The 21,488-nt window shown below is 43.7% G+C and overlaps 1 protein-coding gene across 1 annotated transcript in view; it reads right to left on the bottom strand.

The window, feature by feature from the left end:
- The window catches only part of MAP2 (microtubule associated protein 2), a 226,243-nt gene that overhangs the window by 66,367 nt on the left and 138,388 nt on the right, over positions 1–21,488 (bottom strand). The window contains exon 5 of the mRNA XM_041487718.1: positions 3,930–4,215. Coding sequence (XP_041343652.1) covers positions 3,930–4,191 — 262 coding nt within the window. The 5' untranslated portion in view covers positions 4,192–4,215. The remainder of the gene's footprint in view (positions 1–3,929; positions 4,216–21,488) is intronic.

Below are 21,488 nucleotides of genomic sequence, written 5' to 3'. Positions count from 1 at the left end.
ATGGTCTTCACCAAAGATGCTCTGTGTGTGCAAGTGAGAAGGGACATGGACAGGCATGAAGCAGGGAGAACACATCAAAACTCAGTGGTCTCAGGCTGGGGGATGCTGCAGACTGCACCAAAGGCAAGGTGTCTTCAGGAGCACCTCCAGAACAGCATGGGATTTGTGTCTGGCAGAAGCACAAGGCTCAGCTGGTCTGCCGGAGGTAGACAGATACTTACCTTAGATACTTATCTGTTATTAAATACCTATTTTTAGTAAATATTTAGAATAGAGACTCAACGAGGTAAATGCCTTGTCAAGCCTCTAAAGGGGGGAAATGATGCCTCAGGTTTTAGCTTTTATATTTTTCAGATTCTGTGCTGCTTTAGTGTGCAGTTCTGAGCTTCATATTAGGGCATGGTGAGCTCTGTGCACAGAGCAGGGAGACAAAACAATTCCTTCTCTAGCTGGGGACCAAGGACAAATGATCCAATTTTCAGGCCCAAGAGAATCAACAATGTGAACTGAAGAGAGAAAAACAAGAAGGATGGGAGTTCATGGGCTAAAGCTAATTGGACAATTAACTCCAATATGCAAATGGATCAAAACTTATAAAAGAGAGAGACCTTCTTACCGGTCATCCATTTTGTGACCATTTTGGTTCATTTTGGGTGTAGCCCTGGCTGGGCTCTTGTGCTGCCCAAGGTGGATCCATGGAGGCCTCCTAAAAAATCCCTGCTTTATTCTTTAACTCCATCTAGCCTATGTTCTAGGTCAGCCTTCACAAGGCATCCAAGTACATATCCAAATTTATATCCACAAAATGCATACAAAAAGAAATAGGTGCTTTACCACCCACACTTACATCAGACCCCAATAGCTTCCTGTGGGCTATGCCAAAAAACCCAGCCTGCTCTCTTGCACGTATCAGCCTTTGACTTGGGTGGCTGCTGGATCAGGCCCTGAGGCTGCCATGCCCACAGCTCTGTGCACTCTGCCACATTCCTATCGGTCCCTTTGAAAGGAGGGCATTGATGTGTCTCCATCATGCAGCCATTACCAGCACGATGCTGAGACTGATCAATCAAAGGCAATGCAACAGACAGATTGAGAGGATTCCAAAAATTGAGGTCAGACTCAGTAACTCTTAGACATTGAGACAGACATATATACACAAAGGCAAATTTTAACTGTGCAAATCTAAAAATGTCACTTGTAGTGATGGATTGGATGTGTTTCAGGAGGAACTGTCACTTCCTCCCCCACTACCATCCCTTGCCTCTGCATCACTGTGGGCATAAGGTGTCTTTGTCCTGGTGGCCTTACCCTAACTTTTCCCTTAACCCACAGCCCTCTGATTTTACAGCACAAGGTCTGTGAATGTGTGTCCTGCTGCTTTGCTGTGCCTTGAAGGGTCAAATGCCCTGCTACAGAGCACCTCTCCCTAGGAGAGGGCCATTTTGTGGCTAAATCCCAGCTCCTGGGTCAGCCAGATGCAGCAGCCCTTCCTCAGGAGAAACACCTCAAAATGCATCAGGGATTGGGTGGTGGACAGCGGCCTGGGAAATCCCTGTTTGAACCAGTGCTCTGCTGTGCATAAGGTTGTGGCAGTTGCTGGGAATTTACAGACTCTAACAGGAAGGTTGAGAAGCCAAAGATTTTCCTAGGATACAGTGTTGGACTGGATACAGTGTACCAGAAAAAATAAAATCCCTGTAAATCTACTCAAACCCACAGCTTGGTTAATTATCTCCATCGACCATGGCTTCCTGTGCACTTTCTCCTCAGATGTTTGGAGTCAGTAAGCTACTACAAATGATTAAATGATTCACATTATTGATAATTATGTGTATCAGAGTGGCATTTAAAAACCCTACCTGATGCAGTACCCTCCTGAAGTTACAATTTGCAAACAGACAAACACAGCAAAGATGACTACATTTTGTTGTGAATAACAATCCTAATTTCAAGATCAAATTCTGAATTGAACATCAAAAATCTAGAAGCCCTGCCCCACATTGCATTTAGCATGTTCAGCTAGTAAATACTAGTTTGAAGGGGCAAAACACACTCTGGTTCTTTTCTATCACTACAATAAGTTGCTAACTGGTTTCTCCTTCAAAAAGAGAAAAAATATTGAAAGAAATGTATCTTAAGTATCCTAAAAAGGTTTACACTGCACCGATTAAATGTGGGCTTAGCCAGCGCCTGAGTGTGCAGTGCACAAGTTTCCAGAGAGCCAGGAATTCAGGCATGAAGGCAAGCAGCTCTAGGGACTTTTCCAGTGCTCAAGGACAAAGATGTCATGAGATAAGCTATATTAAGACTCCCAAACAAAAGCTGTACATATTGACAGTAAGTCTCCACACCAGAGATCTCAGAGTCTGAGCAGACAGTGAGAAAACTGCAGGGAAAGAGGAAATGAGGCCACAAAGTGGTGACTGAAGCAAACTTCACCTGTATGAAGAGTAATCTTGTTCCCTCTGCAAATGTGTGTCCCCAGCACTACTGCATGCCCTAGAACATGCTTTCTCATTTTGTCTTGCTCTGCTTTTAACCACTTGCCTCAAAAAGCAACATGAAAAGGCATTACTGTAATGCCTGCTGATGGCCAGCAGTGGTTTTCTTCCTCCTGTCACCCATTAGCTGCAAACTCAGTTAAATGTTTGGATCTCTCTGTGACCAGCACTCAGAACCTGAGCTTCACAGAGCCTGAGAAAAGCACTTCTCTCCTCCCTTTCGAAGGATAAGAAATTCCTCTTCATCCTGTAATCCCCACTTTTGCAAATGTACCGGGGGACTTGTCCAACATGGGGTGACACATCTGTGTCACATGAGGGAAGAGACACGCACTCAGTCTCTGTTTGCTGGCTAAACACAGAATAAAGCTGGGTTAGAGCAAAGAGACAAGACCTCGTTATCATCTCCCCAGTCATCTACACTGTGTTCACCTGAATGCTCACACATGATTCCTTTTACCTTGGCCAAAATTTGAAAGCCAATCTGCAAGAAGAGACTTCAAATATAAACACATTTACTTTTAGCAGATATCTCCATTTCTAGCACAATTATTTATGAAATGACTGTATGGTCCAGGAGCCTTAAAATTTTCCAGCCTCTGAGAAATTATGGATAGCATCTCCAAATGCTGTCAACAGCCAAAAAAACATTGCTAGAAAGATCTCCTTAGCATGCATGAATGGATGCATCAAGGGCAGTTGTGTCTGTACAAGAGAAATTCTTCTTGCACTGTGCTTTTGGGGTTTGGAGTGGGAACTCTGCACAAAGATAATTAGCATTTACTTCTAAAACAGGAAACTTGCTTTGCATATTTCATTTTGACACAGTCACACTCTTTTTTTTTTTTTCTGCAAATAACAAGCTGAATTCTAAAAACTTACATAGTTTACAAATAGACTAAGTCCCAGAGAGCATCCAGTGAAATATGGCTGGGCAAGGATGAATAAATGCTGATACCTAATTGTGGTGTTCCCAGCCAGAATGAGCAATGCATTATTCTGCCAACAGTACATGGTTTCAAGAAGGTCTTGCTACTTGTGAGCAATAACAGGAGAATCCATCCCTCCTGCACACACAAATGCACGAGCCCTCCATGCACAACAATTGGGCAGTTTCCTACTCCCTGGTAGCCCAGAGGACCCGAGCAGCTGCTCTGCACCAGTCTGTTGCCACATCCCTTGATGGGTGACCCTGATTCATTTACAAAGAAGGCCTTTCCTGAAGCCTTCTCAGACCTTTCCTAAGTATGTATCTGGGTGAAGATGCAGTCCTTTCAGTGAAGAGCTAGTGCCCTCACAAAGCACATACACCCTCCTCATGTCAGCTCCCCCATGGTATGCTTTACTCCACCTAACATCTCCTCTTGGAGAAACCCCCAGGGGTCTCCAGAGCCCTGTGCTCTGCAGCAGGGCATCGAGGTGCATTACCTGCAGTCTCCCTGTTCCCTGATGACAATTCTCCGTTGATCCCATTCTCTTTGGTCTGAGCATACGTCCCTGGCTGCTCGTGGCTGCCCAGCCTCAGCTCCTCATCCTCTCGGTATGGAAATCCATTGGCACTTCTGACCAGTCCAGCGCTTGCGCCACCCTGATCCTTAATTTCAGGTGAATGTGGGTGTGAAGAAGCCTCTGTTAGCTGACCTGAAGTCCAGTGTGGTGCCTTGGCTTCGTCTTTCCTATCCTCAGCCATGGCTGCTTGCCTTCACCACGTGGCCTGTAACGACATGAGCAGGAGAGATCAGCTCCAGGTGGGTGACTGTGTCCCTGACTGTCAGCACAAGCACGTCACCAGCAGTGCTGCTGGTAAATTCAAGTCCAGTAGAGGAAAGAATTATCTCTGTGTGTTTGTCCTAGCTGTAAGTGAACTGATTTAAACCCAAAAGAAACCACCAGCAGTAAAAATTATGGGTCAAGTCCTCCCTGACTCTCACATGCCTTGCAATTATTAGCACCATTTTCTTGATGGCTGCCCGTTCATTAATCTGATTTTAACGCATTAATTACAGTTAAAATATCAACCCAATTAACAAGAAGTGAGTCTGTCATCACAGCGCCACGACCTGTTCCCAGGGCAAAGAAGGAAGAATGCCACAACTGCTACAAGTGAAACTGCTGCTGCACCGAGGGGTGCTTGCCAGGCACAGAAGCACAAGGCGACGTGGCCTCTCCAGCACGTGCAGTCTGCTGTTTGTCATGACAGAAGCCAAGTCTGGGAATGTGCACTGGGTTCCTGAACATCCATGCTGTTGACCCCAGTTAAATCCCCTCTTACTTGCTGTCATGTGAACATTCACACACATTTGCCCAACCCTTTTTTCCAAAACAGACTGTGGGGAACAGTTTGTTTATCACACAAGCATGTGCATTCTCTTTTCACTACTAGTATTTGTACAGAAATAAAACTAATCATGATTTGCTATTTCACTCCTGTTAGTTAGATCTCATTTGTCCAAGCCAAGGAGAAGCCACTGCATAAGCCATAGCACTTGGCTATTCCTCACAGATAAATGCAGCAGGAGCTGCTCAATATGTAAACTTAGAAATGCAATAAATCATAATCATGTTTTGATGATACAGTAGCCTCTGGAGAGGAGAAGGCGACCTGCCCTGACTTAGCTACTTCAAAGTGGAAAGCAGCAGGCCTTTTCCAAAAGCACTTGCCACCTCCTTTTTTTTCCCTGGGAGAAAATAACATAAAAGCAGTGAGCTGAATGCAGTTGACCAGCCACATATCACAGAGGCTGAGCAGTCTAGAAAAGGCAGCACAAACTAGACAGTACATGTAGTCTGCAGATATTTAACAAAAACAAACCAGAAAAAGAAACTAGTTTCCATAATGTCAGGTCAGTTTGAAGAAAACCTCTAAACATGAGAAATGGCTGTTTGCCAGATAATCATTCATAATTGATAATTTGACCTCTTTCTGATCAGACATTATAATTTATTAATAATGGCTTTCAGAGCTGCTGTAGGTTTTTTAAAAACCATGGTGAATCACAAAATTAGATTTCATTCACAATATGTGACTCAAACCGGAGTTCCACATCAAAAAGGACTAATAGCTCTTCTGCCTCATGGTGAAATCACGTTGTTTTACAAAGTGCTCTGCCCGCTCTCACCCTGACCCAGCATCATTCCCTGGAGGTAACTAACTGCATACAGACTGAAGGAGCTGGTGAAACTTGCAGCCCAGGTTTTCCTTTGAGCTGTACAGAAAATGATGGGATGAGCAGTATCACAAAGAGAGGAGACAAGCCTCAGTCAACCAGAGGTAAGAAAAGAGTGAACACACTCCACACCCCTTTGCTTTCCCCACCTCTATTACCCTAATGGGAGACTCAACCAGGAGACATTCTGCCTGTACAGACAGAACTTTAAAGCAGCCATCTCGCATCATACAAGCCCAAGATGGGCAAAAACCCCTTCCTACAAACAAAAGAAAATATACCTCTGCCTCTAGATCTGTTTACTGCATGATTCTAGAATATTTTCTCACCAGAACCTTTCAAAAACATGAGGCCATGGGACAAATGTCTCTCTTTTTACAGCAATTAGCAGCATACACTCAAAGCCACCTCATATCCCAACTTTTGGACAACAGAACAAATCCTGGTTTGGGGGAAAAAAAGGAGGCAGTTCTCATTTATGTCCCTTGGGGAAGCTCAGGAAAAAACTACAAAAAACCCAGAAAAAATGACCAAAGAAAAAGCCCAAGCCCTAACTCAAGGCTCCCTCACCAACCCAGTGTGCTTTGAAGCTGAGAGCAAGACCCAGGAGCAGAATGGACCTGCCCACCAGCTTCACCAGTTCAGCCCCTGGTCACCCATGAAGAGGAGCTCGGAGCCACAGCAGGACAGGGAGTGTTATGAAAGAGCCAAGCGTAGGGAATGTGGCTCTGAAAATCACTGGGACAAATGTAATGGTCCTATTCCAGCACCAGAGTTTGGTAGCTATGATCCATGAAGTACCCTTCCTGGTTCCAGGCAGACACTCTCTGCCTCACTTGAAGCTCTTGAGGAAGGATATTCACATCCTCACAATGGACTGTGTCACAGAAGTCCCCAGTGAAAATAACAAAAGTGCTTTTATCTTTAAAAATAAATACAGTGGGCAGACTTCAATGCGAGCTGCGTGTATCTGGAGGCAGAATTTGGCTCAGTATTTATAAAAGATGGTTACAGAGTAAAGCATGGATGAATTCATTCTTGCCTCTCTGTTACTCATCTAGTGCTCTCAGGGTTTATAATGGTAGGAGAGAAACAGCGTGTGAGTCACACAATGCATCTTTGTACTCAGCAATTTAGCAATGACTATCTGCTGTGTGCTGTGATTCATCCACAGCTTGGGTTAAAATCCAGAATACACAGGTGTGCTCTGCACCATCAAGTGAGCTGTTTTTCTTTCATTTCATTAGCATACAATGGAATTAAATTAATCAGGTAATGTAAATGTGGACAGAAATACTAAAGTGGCCAGACAATATAGCAGAATTTAAATAGTGATAGCTATGTAACAAGAAAAAACCTGGAATAATTTGGACAACCTAGGGAAACACTGTTCTTCAGGGAAGCAAACAGTCCCTCTTTTTACCATGAGTTTCTTATTCTTTGCATAAGCTGCAATGAAGGCTTTCAAAAAGACATAGATAAGAAGGCACAGCCAGTCCTCTAAAATGTCATGCTGCTTTAGTTAAAATTGATTTGGATCTGTATGAGCCTTTCTTTGCTAACCATTACAACAGAACTGCTTCATCAGGGAATACACAGCAGCAATCTTACAGCAAGTTCTCACTCTTTGTGAAGGTTAGTGGTAGCGAGGGGGTGACCAAGGAGGTGCTTGACCACAGCAGAAAGGGCAGTGGAGCTCACAGACAGCACCAGCCCTGGCTGCCCCAACCCACCAGCACAGCCCCTCACTCCAAAGCCATTCTGGCCCACACCATGCCCACAAGCCACAGGGCAGGCTGTGGTAGCCACACAGCACAGGTCACAGTCCTCCCTCAGGATGCTCCTCACCCTCAAGTCTGATCAAGGCCACCCATCACAGTGTAAGACTGGGGTGGGAAATGTCCCCTCCTTCCAGAGGGATCAAGTAGGTGCTGTTGAGCACCACAGATCACATCAGTGATACTGACCCACACCCATGGGCCATGCACAGCCCTCCCAAAAAGGATTTCCTTGTCCAGAGTGACATGAAGGACACTGCCGAAGCTTTTCTGGAGAGATCGTGCTCCACTGGCAGCAGCAGTGAAGAGATCCTTCACAGATGTTAAGTTCATGTCGTTGTAACTCAGGCAGTGCACTGAGGGGACAGCATTATGGATCTGAGCCGGACGTCTTATCTTCTGAACTAATAACCTGGAGGAGAAACTATGATAAAAATGAACCCTCCCAGCTTCTTCAGCCACTTGGGAACTGTATGGAGACAGAAAATACTTAAACACAGAGGGACAAATCTGGTGGGGGATACGTGGTCTGACTCTGCAGTTGCCTCCTCCTTTTGCAGACACTACACATATTTATTAATCCATACGCTCTTTCATGTGACACCAGCTCCTGCTGCCATGGCTGGGTTGAACCAAGCCTGAATGCCTTGAACTCTGTGCATAGCAAATCACCCACAGTAATCAGCATGAGGCCATGATATGCAAAACCCAGGACAATGCTGATTTAAATTTCCTGTCATGCTAGCTGTCCAGAATCATCTTAGTGTTACATTAACACTGCCTTTGCATATAAACAGATGAATTTTCTATAGATTTCTTACTTGTTAAGACAACAGAATTAGGCCAATACTGAAGACTGTTGCAAATAGACTGCCTTCCTGTTTCAAGCCATGTTTTTACCTGTTCTTGTATCTATGAGCCCATTCAGAATGAATTGAGGATATTTAATGTCAGGGAAGCTAATTCATCAACTAAGAGAAACAGCCATCAGGATACATGGAAGAAAAGCTACAATTCTAGTTCAGGCAAAAAATTATCACTGGAGATTCCTGAAGGGAGGGACAATACACTCTCTAAAAAAAACCAAATCCTGGCAGGGTGTATGGTCAGATCCTGAGCACAGTGGGAAGAAGAGGGGATGTGCCCAGTGTATGGCTCCAGGACCAAATCCTGGTTCCAGAGGGCAATTTAACTCAGATTCACAGTTGCCCTGAGTTGCAGCTGCTTCCAAGTCAAGAGCCAGAAGAGGGAGGGGATTTCTCCACAATCTGGAGTGCACAGATATGGCTAAAGACCTCAGGTATCCAGGGCTTCCAAAACTCCTCAACTAGACTGCCTACAAGAGATTTTTTAAAAGAAATTTAAGAAATTCAGAGAATTTCTTTCAGAGAAAATAAATTAATGAAGTGACATATTCATAATTTTTTTTTGCAGAAAGAAGAGCAAAGAATTAAAGAAGAAATTAAGATAGCTTCAAAATTAGTTACACTATACACAAATAGGGTGCAATTAAACTTACACTAGTAAATAACACAACAAAAGAAATTTCATGACCACACACCAACTGTCCAACAGGGATGATGAATCTAAATATTAAATACTAGGCACGGTGATTTAAAAGGTCTCAATGGAATTTTCCAGTAAATTTAACTTACTAACAACTTACATCTAGAAGAGCCAAGGAAAGCAGGGAGATATCAGGAGGCTGGAATAGAAACAAGAGGCAGAAGGTGGGAAATTTAGATGGACAAGTTCCAATAACCTCCTGCCACTGTCAAAAGCTCAGGCTGTAGTATATAGTACACAAACCTTACCAACGCTGTTGTCTTCATGGACTCTCCACATATCCACACAACAAAAAGGCTAATTTTGGATGCCATTTCACTCCTGCATTTCAGCTAAGATACATTTCTCAAATTAATGTGACTATTTTCAGATGTGAGCCACAAAACAATTAACGAAAGCTACACTTGATGCTAAATGCCAAAGTGCTGTAATTGCAGTAATATGGAATATTATTAGAGAGAATTATACATTCTCTCCACTTTACCTTTCTAGCTGAATAAACAATGAACAAATTTCTCTGATATTTTAGAACAAATATGATTTATTTCTTCCTTGTCCGCTGCTTGAATTATTAGCTTTCAGCTAGATCCCTCTTTCTCGACACCAGGAGCAAGACTATCCCCTTAAACACCACCTCACATCCCTTAAAAATGCAGGCAGTGTTCATCTCCTCACACCTGTACTAGCATTTGGTGGGCTTTAAAGGCTTTTCCATTTCCACACTGCAAACAGTTAGTCAATAGCCATAGAGTCTCTGTAGACAATCCTTTTAAGTGCACCTTGGATTACAAAACAGGTGAAAATAAGAGATGATGCCTGCACCAGAGGCTGAACAAAGGAAGCTTACTGTGGGAAGATGAAGAAAACAAGAAATTGTTTTTTCCACAATCTTCATGCCTGGCAGAGCTGAGAAGGAGGGATGGCTGCAGCCTCAAAAGCAGTGGCTCAGATCTGCAGCACAGCAGAGACAAGTCCTCTGATCCTTCCTGCGCAGTCCAGGCCTGTGACAGCAGAGATTTAAACCCTTCCCAGAGCTCCCAGCAGGTGAGCTGGACACCAGTGGAGCCAGGCAGGTGGGAAGGGTGGGTCATCCCGCTGCAGAAACTGCCCAGGTCCTACAGAAAGGGGAATGTTTTCACTTTGAGAAATGTTTATCTGACCAAGCCCTGCTCTGTGCCAAGCTGCAGACCCTGCTCGGCCAGGTGTGCACCCAGGTGCTGTACAGAAGGGATGAGATGCAGCATGTTGTATTTCCACTGGTAGGAAGCAGCTCTGTCCCAAGGCAGAACACAGGCACAGGTGAATGAGCTGTTCAGCTGTCACTCCTTTCTCCCTTGGGAATGTGTTAATTTCTCTGGGCTGCTGCATGCACCTCAGTTGACTCCTCTTGCATGTTCCCCTCTGAGATATTTTTGGCCAGCTTAGAGGCCTGCCCTCACTCCCATGCTCAGGGACTATATGCCAACTTACTCAAACCCCAGAAATGTAAACCTGAGTGTCCTTCTCTCTTGAAATGGTGACGTCATGGTATTAGCAGCTTGTGACTGAAAAATACCCCAATAAAAAAAAACCTACTAGAGCTCACTTCTAGATAAAAAGAATCCCTGTACACCCCTTCTTTCTTCAACAGCAGCCCTTTTCAACAAACCCTTGCACTCCTGTCTATCATAATTGCTTCCTGCAGGATACAGGAAAGGTATTTTAGCTGGTGAAGGAGATGGTAACCATAACAACAGCACCATGACAACTACAAGGGATATCTGAAACATGAAATACAGCAGAACTTATCACCCATAAATTTGGTCCACAATAAGGATGGGAAAAGCACCAAAGCAGCCATAGCAGCTAGTGCAGTGCCAACACAAAGAAACACAAGTGTCCCCGGATTAAACTCCATGAGTCCTGCACATCTTAAGAAGAGGCAGCATGACAGCCCTGTCTCCTGATCAGGAAACAGAGAAAGCAGTGTCTGCTCAATCCTGCCTCAGATCTCTCCTATCTTAAGGGAGCAGGAGGGACTGAAGGATGGAAAGAGTGCTTCTGGGAAGCCAGGAAGTTTCCTGGCAGCTCCCAGATTTCTCAGTGGAGCTTTTTGTTCCCACGAGAGTCACTGAAACAAGGCCTGAACAAGAACAGGGCTCCCCTCAGGGGAGCATCTCTGAGTCAGACACACTGCATTGACTTTTCCACCAAGCATAATTTCTAATGGGCACCATGCACTTCAGACAAGGCATTGCAGTTGGCAGGCTTGTCTGGAACAGGAGGCCAGCAGCCATCTAAACAACCTGTGCCAAGGCTCTGACTTCAGTTCTGGCAGAGAAAAACATTCACCAACATTTGTGGCTACATCAGCTTTTTCACCCTCCGTGCAGAAGGCACATTAAAACCCACCACAAACAAACAGCACTAGCTCCAAGGGCTGTGGCAGATGAAGTCATTTGGGGTGTGATCAGAGAGGGAAACACTCAAAGACATGGCCCTCTTAGGGCTTTCTACAGGGAATTCAGCTCACTGGCTTGATACACAGGATTGCTCAGCGTAGGCACACTAAGCAGTGGATCCTTTCCCAGTTCAAATACTTTGTCACCCTCTGCACAGTTTTCTTCTTTTAACCCCCTTGTTCTTTAAAACTCTGCAATAACCAACTGGAAAGGCTTAATGGAATAAATACTCAACAACTCAGTCCTTACTTGTACTTTTAGAGTCTGTTTTATCCTACCAAAATAATTACAAAATATTTGCCCCATTTATTACAAACAAATCTTCAAAAAGCTAAGAAAATCTGAGGAAACCTCTAGTTTATGGAGGTGATTTTGAAGGCAAAACATGATTCAGATTGCAAAAGAAGAAAATTTCTTATTTCCCTCTTACCACAGTCACTTCAAACCTCAGTAAGGAGACAGTTGAAGATCGATGACAACACCACGGCTGAGCTGGAGGATGGGCTGTATAAGACAGGAGTACTCAAAATAGTATTTAAGGAGGAAAATCCTTCATTGGTCAGGGAAGAAGTGTACAATGTGATATAGCCATTGCAGGCTAGGGAAAACAAGGTAAAACTACAAGAAATACTCACAGAGATATCACACTAAAAGCACTGCCAATGCTGCCAACATTCCACTAGTTTGGCCAGCTAAAACCTTGGCTGGCTAGCAAAGATGAATATTGAATGCTTGGTTCCCCTCCCCACTGCCATTTCCATTATAACTTTCAGTGCTTATAAACAGCTGAGACAAAGGCATCATCTTCTTATTTACTGCACAGGTACAGAAGGACACTACAGCATACACTACACAATCATCTAATTCTCACCCTCACATTTTCAAACCTGTTTTTTGAAGAAGTGTCAGCCAAATTGGGTATTTGCCACAGACCCTACAAACAGGCTGCATAGCTGCATGCTTCCTTTGCTCTCAGGTTACAATTGATCAGCACTTGTACTTGGACAGGGACTGGTAAGGTAACCCACAAGAAGACCGGAGAGAAAATTTTAAAGGTTTGTTTCCCTACACTGACCTTATTAAGACACATTGATCTGATGTTGCATCTCTTCTCTCAAGAGATTCCAGGATGGATGACAGCTGGCATTAGGCAGTGAAAATTAATTAATTATGCTAATACATTACTTGCATAATTCTCCACATAGGACAGGTCTATGCTCTTGCCAGCTGCAGGTGAGCTGCTCTTCATGCAGGTGAGGCAAACTGGACCATTCAGGAGAGGTGATACAAACTTGTCTGCTAAGCAAAAACACACACAACAGAATCTCATTCACCCAGAATAAAGCACTGTAACTACACTGGTACGTCCTTGCCTTCTCTGGACACATAACTTATTGACACAACCCTTGTTTCTTCTGGTTTCACCAAGATCTCATCACACATGACACATTTACACGTGATCTTGTCTTTATTCAGTGAACTTTTAATTATAATAAAAAAAATGCTGCCTGTATAAAAGTGTCTACACATTTGGATTTTTCAAAGGTCTTACCTACCTTTGAAAACTAATTCTACTCGTGCTACAACACAATCTTTGAAAAAACCCAGATGCTATCTTTGGGAACGTCATCAAGTCAGCTACTACAAATGGCATGACATATGTCCTGGGTTAATTTCTGGCAGATTCTTCCCTCTAAATACGTGCAGGGGAACCAGCCTACAGTAGAATTCTGAAACACAGCTCTCTGCACCCTCTCCAAGGCCATGAATCCAAAAGGGGATCCAGGGATGAAGCTCCTGATGCAGCTGCCATCCTAACTTAATTCTGTCCTTCCATACGCTGAATTAAAAGAATATGGTCAATTGTTCTATAACTGAACAGGCACCACAAAGATGATGATGCCAAAATGAAGTATGAAGGGGATGACAGGAAAGGATCTTCAAGGTGCTCCAGCTTCTTTGGGTAAAAATTCTTGCTGGTGTGAAAGAAGTTTCCTCCCCAGGTCAAGGACAGCAAATTATTCTTTTGCTGACAGTGCTTTGAGCTTCCCTTCCTAACATTCAGACACACCAGGCAATCACGCCAGGCACACAGTAAAGTAAAAGCATTGAACTGTCTACCAGAGACATTGTTCATTCATGCTGAAAAAGAGCATCAGGCAAAAGAAAGCTGGTGCCCAGGTCCCTCCAGCCAGACTCACTTAAGCAGCTTTGGTTCTCAGTTTCATGGTCAGGAAAACTTAGAGGGCCCAGGAACTCATTACAGCCAAGAGGAGTCAAAGCCTTTAGCTGCAGCACAAAGCTTCTAACTGTAAATAAATAAATAGAAATAAGGAGACAAAGCATTGGAAAACTTGTTGGGAAAGAGGTTATTCACAAATTCAGCTTGTTTCTACATTTACAACAAACTTGGCATTGACTAGTTAGTGCTAGAATTTTCTTTCCTAGGGAATGCCTGAGTAGTGTTTGTTGTACTGCAAAACCTTGATCAGAAGTGGTAAGATTATTTCATCCCATCATACTATTTTCTAACTAGTGATGTTACAAATAAAGAACTTCTTTTAAATTAAATATACCCTTATACTCGTATGACTTAAAAATATGCTGTCCACCCACACTCAGCCACCCACTTGTATGACCAATGACTGTATACCCTGGCAAATAAAATAATCTCTCTATCTCAAAATGAGAATACCCAAAATCTTCTGTGCTCTAAATGCTCTAGATTGTAAAATCACAATATTTGGGGTATAGTTTTATCTTAGGTTTGCTCTGCCAAATCTTTACTCAACCAACCTACAAAAGAAAATAAAGCAGGCAGTCATTCTCTAGCCTATTCAGGCAAGGAGACAAGAGGGCAGGGAGGACAGAGACAGTATTGAAGGAACTTGGAGCCACAGGAGCTGATTTTTCAGCTCTCACTTTCAGAGAAAGTTTTTCCTTCAAAAGTTTCAATTGAGCTCTTGGACTGTGCACTGAAAGAGGAGTATATATGTCTCAGCCTGTACTTGAACTACAGTGATATTTTAAAAGTTTAACTTTTAATTCCTTGTGTTTTTGAACTTAGAAAACTAAGGTATCTAAAACATAAGCAGGAACCAAGTCACTGAGTCTCTCAACCTTTCTGAAATCTTAATTGCAGGATTTTTTCAAACAGCAAAGACCTATTCCAGAGGCGTGTTTCCTCCCTAAGCTCCTGTGGGTGTGTGCAACTACCTGATTCTTGCTACAGGCTGAGTTTAACCTTGTTCTGCTGCTACCCCTTTTCTTGCCACCCAGTGCTAAGGAGCTGATGAATGTTAAGTCAGTGGCACTCTCCTGGGATAGCATAAAGAATGAATGAGTTTGTGTGAGTTACCGAACAAGCCCGGGCCCAGGGAGTAGGGAAAGGTAAGAAATTTGCACTGGACGAAGGAACATTCTGTCAAGAATGGTAAGATGTGACTGAGGAACACATTCACTGAGGAAAAGGTCTGGAAAAACCCCAAGCCAGGGAGCAGAGCATGTGGTTTTTTTAATGGAGAGAGACAAACAGTGGGAAGGAGGAAAGCTAGGTTGATCTCTAATCAAGCCATCCAGTCTAGACTCCTGCCATTAGCAGTGGCCAGCATGAGCTGCTCCAGATAAAGAAGAGCAAGGAGCTCCACAGAACTTAGGCCAAACATCTGCATTTTCCCAATGCAAGTGACACAGTTCTGGTGATTTCCATCAGAGCCAGGTGCCTTCATGTCCACGAGGATCCGCATCATCACACTCTTTCCCAACTTAGCACTGCACGCAGAAGGTAGCCCCAAGATGACTTTCTGGACAAGGAAAATATCCTATCTGTGTCCTTCCATGGACTGCAGCCAGAGACTTCCACTAAAAGCCAAGAAGACACAAAAAGCACAACAGGTACAATAGGTCATACCGAGCACTGATGGACACAGAATATTCACACATGCACTCGAGAGCTTCTGCTGTCTTTTTTGAAAGGTACCCAGGATTCAGCCTGGATCTTCGATTTATCTTGAATGTCTCTGTACATTTCCTTTTGCAAAGTCTGTCAGCAGCACTAATGCTGATGTTTGTTTAGGATGCCTGAAAACATTAATTATTAATCGCAAATGAAATAAAGTAGACCTGGAAAAAGTACAGAGAGCTCAACAAGGATGATAAAAGACCTAGAGAAGCTTCTGTGAAAGGAATGACTAGACATGCTAACTCTTCATCCTGGGAAAGAAGGGACTGTGATAAATGTTTACAAAAATGCACACAAGTATGCAGGGAGAAGATAAGCAGAGAAGAAAAAAACATACAATCCTCTTTCCACAAAGAGCTACAGTGCATCAAACAGAACTCACCCTGCAAAAAAATGCAGCAGGGATTCTTCCCACTGTATGGAATTTATAGCAGGGGGTGCGTGATGGAATTTTACACAGGTTCAAAAGTAAACTGTCGTATTTTCCTTTCATTGTTTTTCCCATGGTTTCTCAATCTGAGAGCCTTTTTGGGGAAAGCAATCTTTTTACCACATAAATAATATGTAGCTCTAATGTGGATTAGCAGCTTTGCTTGATATTTTAACATTGACTTTAATTAATTGTGTGGTTTCTTGTCATTCATTTTTAAAGGTCATGAAATGTGATGAAATATCACATCCCCTCTCTGAGCAACACAATGCTTAACAACTTCTAATGAAAAAACATTGTATGACATAGACTATTGCTCTGCAAATGAAAAGCACCTATTGATCAGACAGGCTTTCACAAATGAACAGCTTTGTTGGTCTGATAAGTTTCTAATTGAAACATAACATTACTCCCAGATATCCCTCTGCTGATGCAGCAAAAGAGGCTCTGCAGACCATGCATTGCTACTTGCATGAATCTGGTTCACTACATGAAGAAAGGGGGTGCCCATTTTCAACTCATTCGTTGGAAACAACTCAATCCCCTCATGCTAAAAATCCAGAGGCAGCACGGAGGTGACTACAGTGACACAGAGGTAATTATCAGGTGGGGGACATCACCAGGAAGATCAGCTGAGAAAAATGTTCTGCATCAGGGGTGCTGCTGAAGAGGAACAGCACAGGGGCAGCAAGGAAGACAAATGGCCCTTCTAGAAGGACCTGGTTATGTATCCAGAGCCACTACTTTTAAGTGGGCTGATGAGACAGTGCATGTAAATGTTTTATAGCTGAGAGGCTCAAAGCTCCAACAGTGCAAGCAAAGTCTTGTATATTTTCTTTTTCATGTAGGGCAAGCAGTCTGGAACACATGTCCCACCAATGACCTCGACTCTGACCCAGAGGGGCTGTCTCTGGTTGAAAAGATGATTCATTCACTCTGCCAGAAGGGCTGAATGAATAGGCAGTATTCAGACTGCAGAACACTTATCACTTGGGATTCCCTCAAAATTTAGGTCTGACATGACTGGGTCAGTAACCACGCGCTTTTGTTCCTAGCTCCTTGAACAGAAATGTCTCCTTGCATTCTTCAGTGGTTCCCACAAATCAGGTCGATTTTTATGGCTTGCTAATTATTACTGCTAGACTTCTGCAGGGCTTCGTGATGAAAAGTAGTGTATTTCTGAAAGCTCAGGGCACAAAACTTACAGAGTAAATCACTATCTATCAGGCAGCAACAAAATCCAGCCATGGCAGCCACTTGAATATACACATCTGGGTAGTGCCTAACTACATTTGTTTAGGAATAGAAAGTTTTGTTCTGCTTTTGTTGATAGAGCATACTAAAAATAATTTGCATTATTTGCCAATATACAAAAGGAGCAAAACAAGTAACTGTCACAAATCAGACTTTGTCTAGAGGTGCATCAACATCTATCACACATACAGAGCTATCTGAAATGCCATTAGGGTTGCACAGTTACACCTCAGGAGCTGAGCTGTCAAATAAAACAGGGATAACTGCATAACCCTAACTGGGTCTCCTTCTGCACATATAGGCTACTGCCTAGCTCAACAAACATATTTTATTCTTCCCATTCCCTCTGTCTGGATTATCTCAGTACCTACTGCACCAGCTGCCCATCCACTGCTCCATGGGCTTCAGTCACTCACTCAGGGCCTGTGTTTGTGGTCCAGTTATTAATTTCCAGTTTTCCTTCCTGGACTTCTGTCTCATTAAGCTCCTCTCTCCAACCTGCCTCTATTTCACTGCTTTCCCATCCACACCTTTCATCAAAGCTCTCTCTTCTGCCCTTCACTCCCTGCTTCCACAAGTTTTCAGCCATAAAAGAAAGTACAGATTCAGCCATGGGAAAGCTAAGAACTCCCAACACAGGCATCTCAAAGGCTTTGCTAGATACTCTTCATCAGCAGAGTGCTGCCTGCCACTCAGATCTGGGCACTGTTCCTTTCCAAACGCCTGGTGCTGCTGGAATGGCTTTCAGAAAGAATCAGCTTGAATTCTGGAAGATCAGATGGAATAGTTTTGGACTCTTTAGGTCCCTCTTGCTGAGAGTAATGCAGTGTTCATTTCTCCTGTCATGGATTCCATAATCTCTGAGCTTTACCACTGGCACTGCAACCACAAAGTGTCTGAGCCACAGCTGCCTCCCCCATGTGTGGGATAGGAAAGTTCTGATTTTAGAGGGGGAAAATTTTCATGAGGGGAGTTTAAAATCTTTTGTTCATTGGTTATTTAAGGAATTTCCAGACTTTTCTATTGATTCTGTTTGCCATTTGGCATTTTGGGACGCTGTTGGGAAAAGACTTCATTTTTTACAAACCCAAGGAGTGTTAAGAGTTGCTGAATTTTACCCTACCTTTCATTTAATTTATGGGCTGTTTGCGGTGTTCAAAGTTCTGATGTTCCTCCCTGTGGCAGCAGCTCTCTGGTCACAGAGAGCAACAGGCAACTTTCCCAGGCATCATTCTGGGAAAGACTGCGAGAAGATCAGAGAAAAGAATGAGAAACAATCCTTATCTTGGCTTGCTGCACCTGGTATTGGGAACATGTAAAATGTGTTATGGAGATGTGTTTACCAAAGGGTGGTTTCTTAATCGACCAATGGTGATGGTGTTTGGATCGGAGGACCGATTAGGTCCACCTGTAGCAAACTAGGATATAAAATATGGGTTTCTTAATAAAGAAAATTATCAGCCTTCTGTAAATGGATGGAGTCTATGTGACTTATTACCCAGTCCTGGCCTGTTGTGCTAATACCTCCCCACTTCTCACATTCCGCCCCCTGCATCCCTAACCCCAAAAACAGGACAGGAGATGGAACCTGTGATGAGGCAGAGGTGAGTCACCTGCTATCTGCCATCTCCTCTCATTTCTATCCCCTTCTCAGGGTTGTACTGGCCATACCACTCTGGATTCTACCTTAACTCATGTCCCATTATCCCTCAATCCTACCTCTCTTCCTATGGTTAGAAAATGGCGCCCACTCCGTGAGGGGGCCGCCATGTTGAGTTTGCTCCCGTTCCCTGTTCTCTCATCGGGTCCTCCCCCTGCATTGGGACCTCCACCCTGGACCACACACCTCGAATCCCACCCTGGAATGCCACCATTTTGATACAAGGCCCTTCAGGGCAGGCCTCACCTCCTCTGACTCAGCCCTTTCTGCTTCCCACGCCACCGGAAGCACACATGGCACTGACTGGAAGGCGGCCATCCTGGCTTCCTCAGGCCTGAAACAACGGGCCGCACTGGTCAGCCCAAGAACCTGCTCCTCTGCCAAGAGGCAAACTTCCTCTTCTGACAAAGAGAGTGAGGGCTTATCCAGATTTGAAGACTCATGGCAGAAGATGCGGGAAGCAGCAGTAAAGGGAGGGAGGGGATTGGGAACTGCTGCTCAAAATTCAAGTGGCACCAGTGCGGTATCGCAGGGGAGCTAACCCACCACGGCATCTCCCATGCGGAAATGAAAGACATTTGTAAAGCTGCAAAAGATCATGGAAGGAACTCACCCTACTTTAACAACCTGCTAAATGCAGTGTTTGCAGCCCATGTTATGGCACCCCATGACTCGAGACTTTTTACGCGCATCCTGCTCTCCCCCACTGAATTCATCTTGTGGGAGGCAGTATGGAAAAAACAACAACTATTAAAGGACTATGCCCAAAGAAGTTGGGCACACTTAACATTAGACCATTTAGCTGGGGAGGGAGATTTCAGTAAGCCAGAAGACCAGGCAATAGAGCTGTGTTAGAACATGTAAAAGATGCAGCAAAACCAGCACTTTTACAGATACCAGATGGGACAACACCAAATACTGACTTTACTGACATTCGTCAGGGATTTGTTGAAGCATGCCACTTCACTCCCAGGCAGGTCCTGGCCATCAAAAGGGGCACAGCATTCCACGGCCTCCCCCTCGTCTCTCAGTGAGCCAGTGCTGAGTAACAGGCAGCAAGACAGTTGTCCCAGATCCAGTCTCAAAGGTATAAAATTACCTGAATTTACTCAGCCTGAGCCCTGAGACAAGGTTTGTCCTGGGCTGTGCCCAGACTGTAGCACAAAAAGTCATACTGAGACTCCTAACAGCCCGTGCAACAGACCCCATGCAGAACATCAGGACACCTTTCTCTGAAGTCCAGAGACGCCCCCACACACCTCCAAAAATTATCACAAGCAATAAGCCATCATTGCTTTCTCTGCATCTAGACTTGCACCATGTGAAACAAAAGACCCCGCCCACCAAACACTGGAGACTCCTTCAAATTTTGAGAATGCACCCATGAATAAACAGGCAGTAAATTCAGTACTATACAGACTAACTGTCCTCTTCAGGCTCACTCCTCTTAGCCCCTCTCTGGGCACAGGAGAAAATGTGCCTCAGCACACAGCGCATGTCCAGCCCTACACCAATCTCTGAAACATCCCTACGGCCATGAAAATGCAGATGAAAAATACAGGTTCAGGGATAGAGACTTCCTGATCAGTTCACAGATTGTCATAGTTGCCTCCCACCCCACAGCTGATGTCTGCACTTTATTAGGCTGATGTGGCATTTGGAGGCATTTTTTCAGGGTAGAGGATTGAAGTATTTTCCAGCATCACTGGGTACCCTACATATGCACTGTCAAAGACCAAGAAATGATGAAAACCACTTATTTTTTTGACAGAAAACTTACTGTCCATATACTTACCATATTATAGAAAGAATGCCTTTGCTGCTGTCCTTTAAGCTGTTACCAGTTTGAAACACTTGACACGAGTGGGGCTGCAGCACAAACTAGAATAATGAAATCCTAAAAGCTCCTTTTCCTGAAGCACTGCTAGGATCAAACGCTACTGCGTGCATGCCAATTGGCAAAGATTTTCAGAGAGGATTTACTCTGGTGCTTTGTCAGTGTTCCTCTGTGAATATTAAAAAAAAAGTAGAAGATTTTTCTTGAAGCAAATTTTTGCAGTCCTCAAGACATTTCAATTTTCTTCAAATTTCTGACCAGTTTAGAGGGCTTTACTTGTGACATGCATATTGTTAACATCAGGCCAATAAAGACTACAACATCCACTTCATTATATTTAACATAAAGCCCATGATCAGTGAAAAAAAATTACCATTTAAAAAATACAGCTGACGTTTCAGACACGAAACATTCAAATGACAGGCTGCTTTGAAGAATGCAGTGCAAGTTCACATTGTTGTACCACTTCCAAGGAGCATTGCTCATATCCACCTGCAGCTTCTGAAATGCAGGTGCTGCTCTTCCTTTAGCCACAGCAAGGAACTACTAAGGTATGCTCTTAAATAGAAAGTTTCTATCAATACTAAATGAACACAAAGGTGACAGGAAGTTACTGTATAATCAGTTCTCTCCATATAGTTAATATTTCATTGCTCTCTTTGTTCCCTATCATAAACCCAACATGGCACTATTTTCTTTGGCTGTTGACCTTTTACTCCTTTTTCTACTGATTTACCTGTTCAAAACCCCAGGAGGCTTTAATGTGAAAGATTTCCAAAGACAACAGGAAGATTCATGAACATGTCCAAAGCTCTCCTTATCATGCCAGAACAATCTTCTGCAGCCAGAAAGGTACAGAAAGAGCTCACATTAGGGACAATCAGTGCATCATT

This window comes from Pyrgilauda ruficollis, unplaced genomic scaffold (genome assembly GCF_017590135.1).
Source record: "Pyrgilauda ruficollis isolate IOZ18807 unplaced genomic scaffold, ASM1759013v1 scaffold83, whole genome shotgun sequence".
NCBI classification, from domain to species: Eukaryota; Metazoa; Chordata; class Aves; order Passeriformes; family Passeridae; genus Pyrgilauda; species Pyrgilauda ruficollis.
Note: the sequence above shows the minus strand (reverse complement) of the source record. Positions and strands in the feature narration are given on the sequence as shown.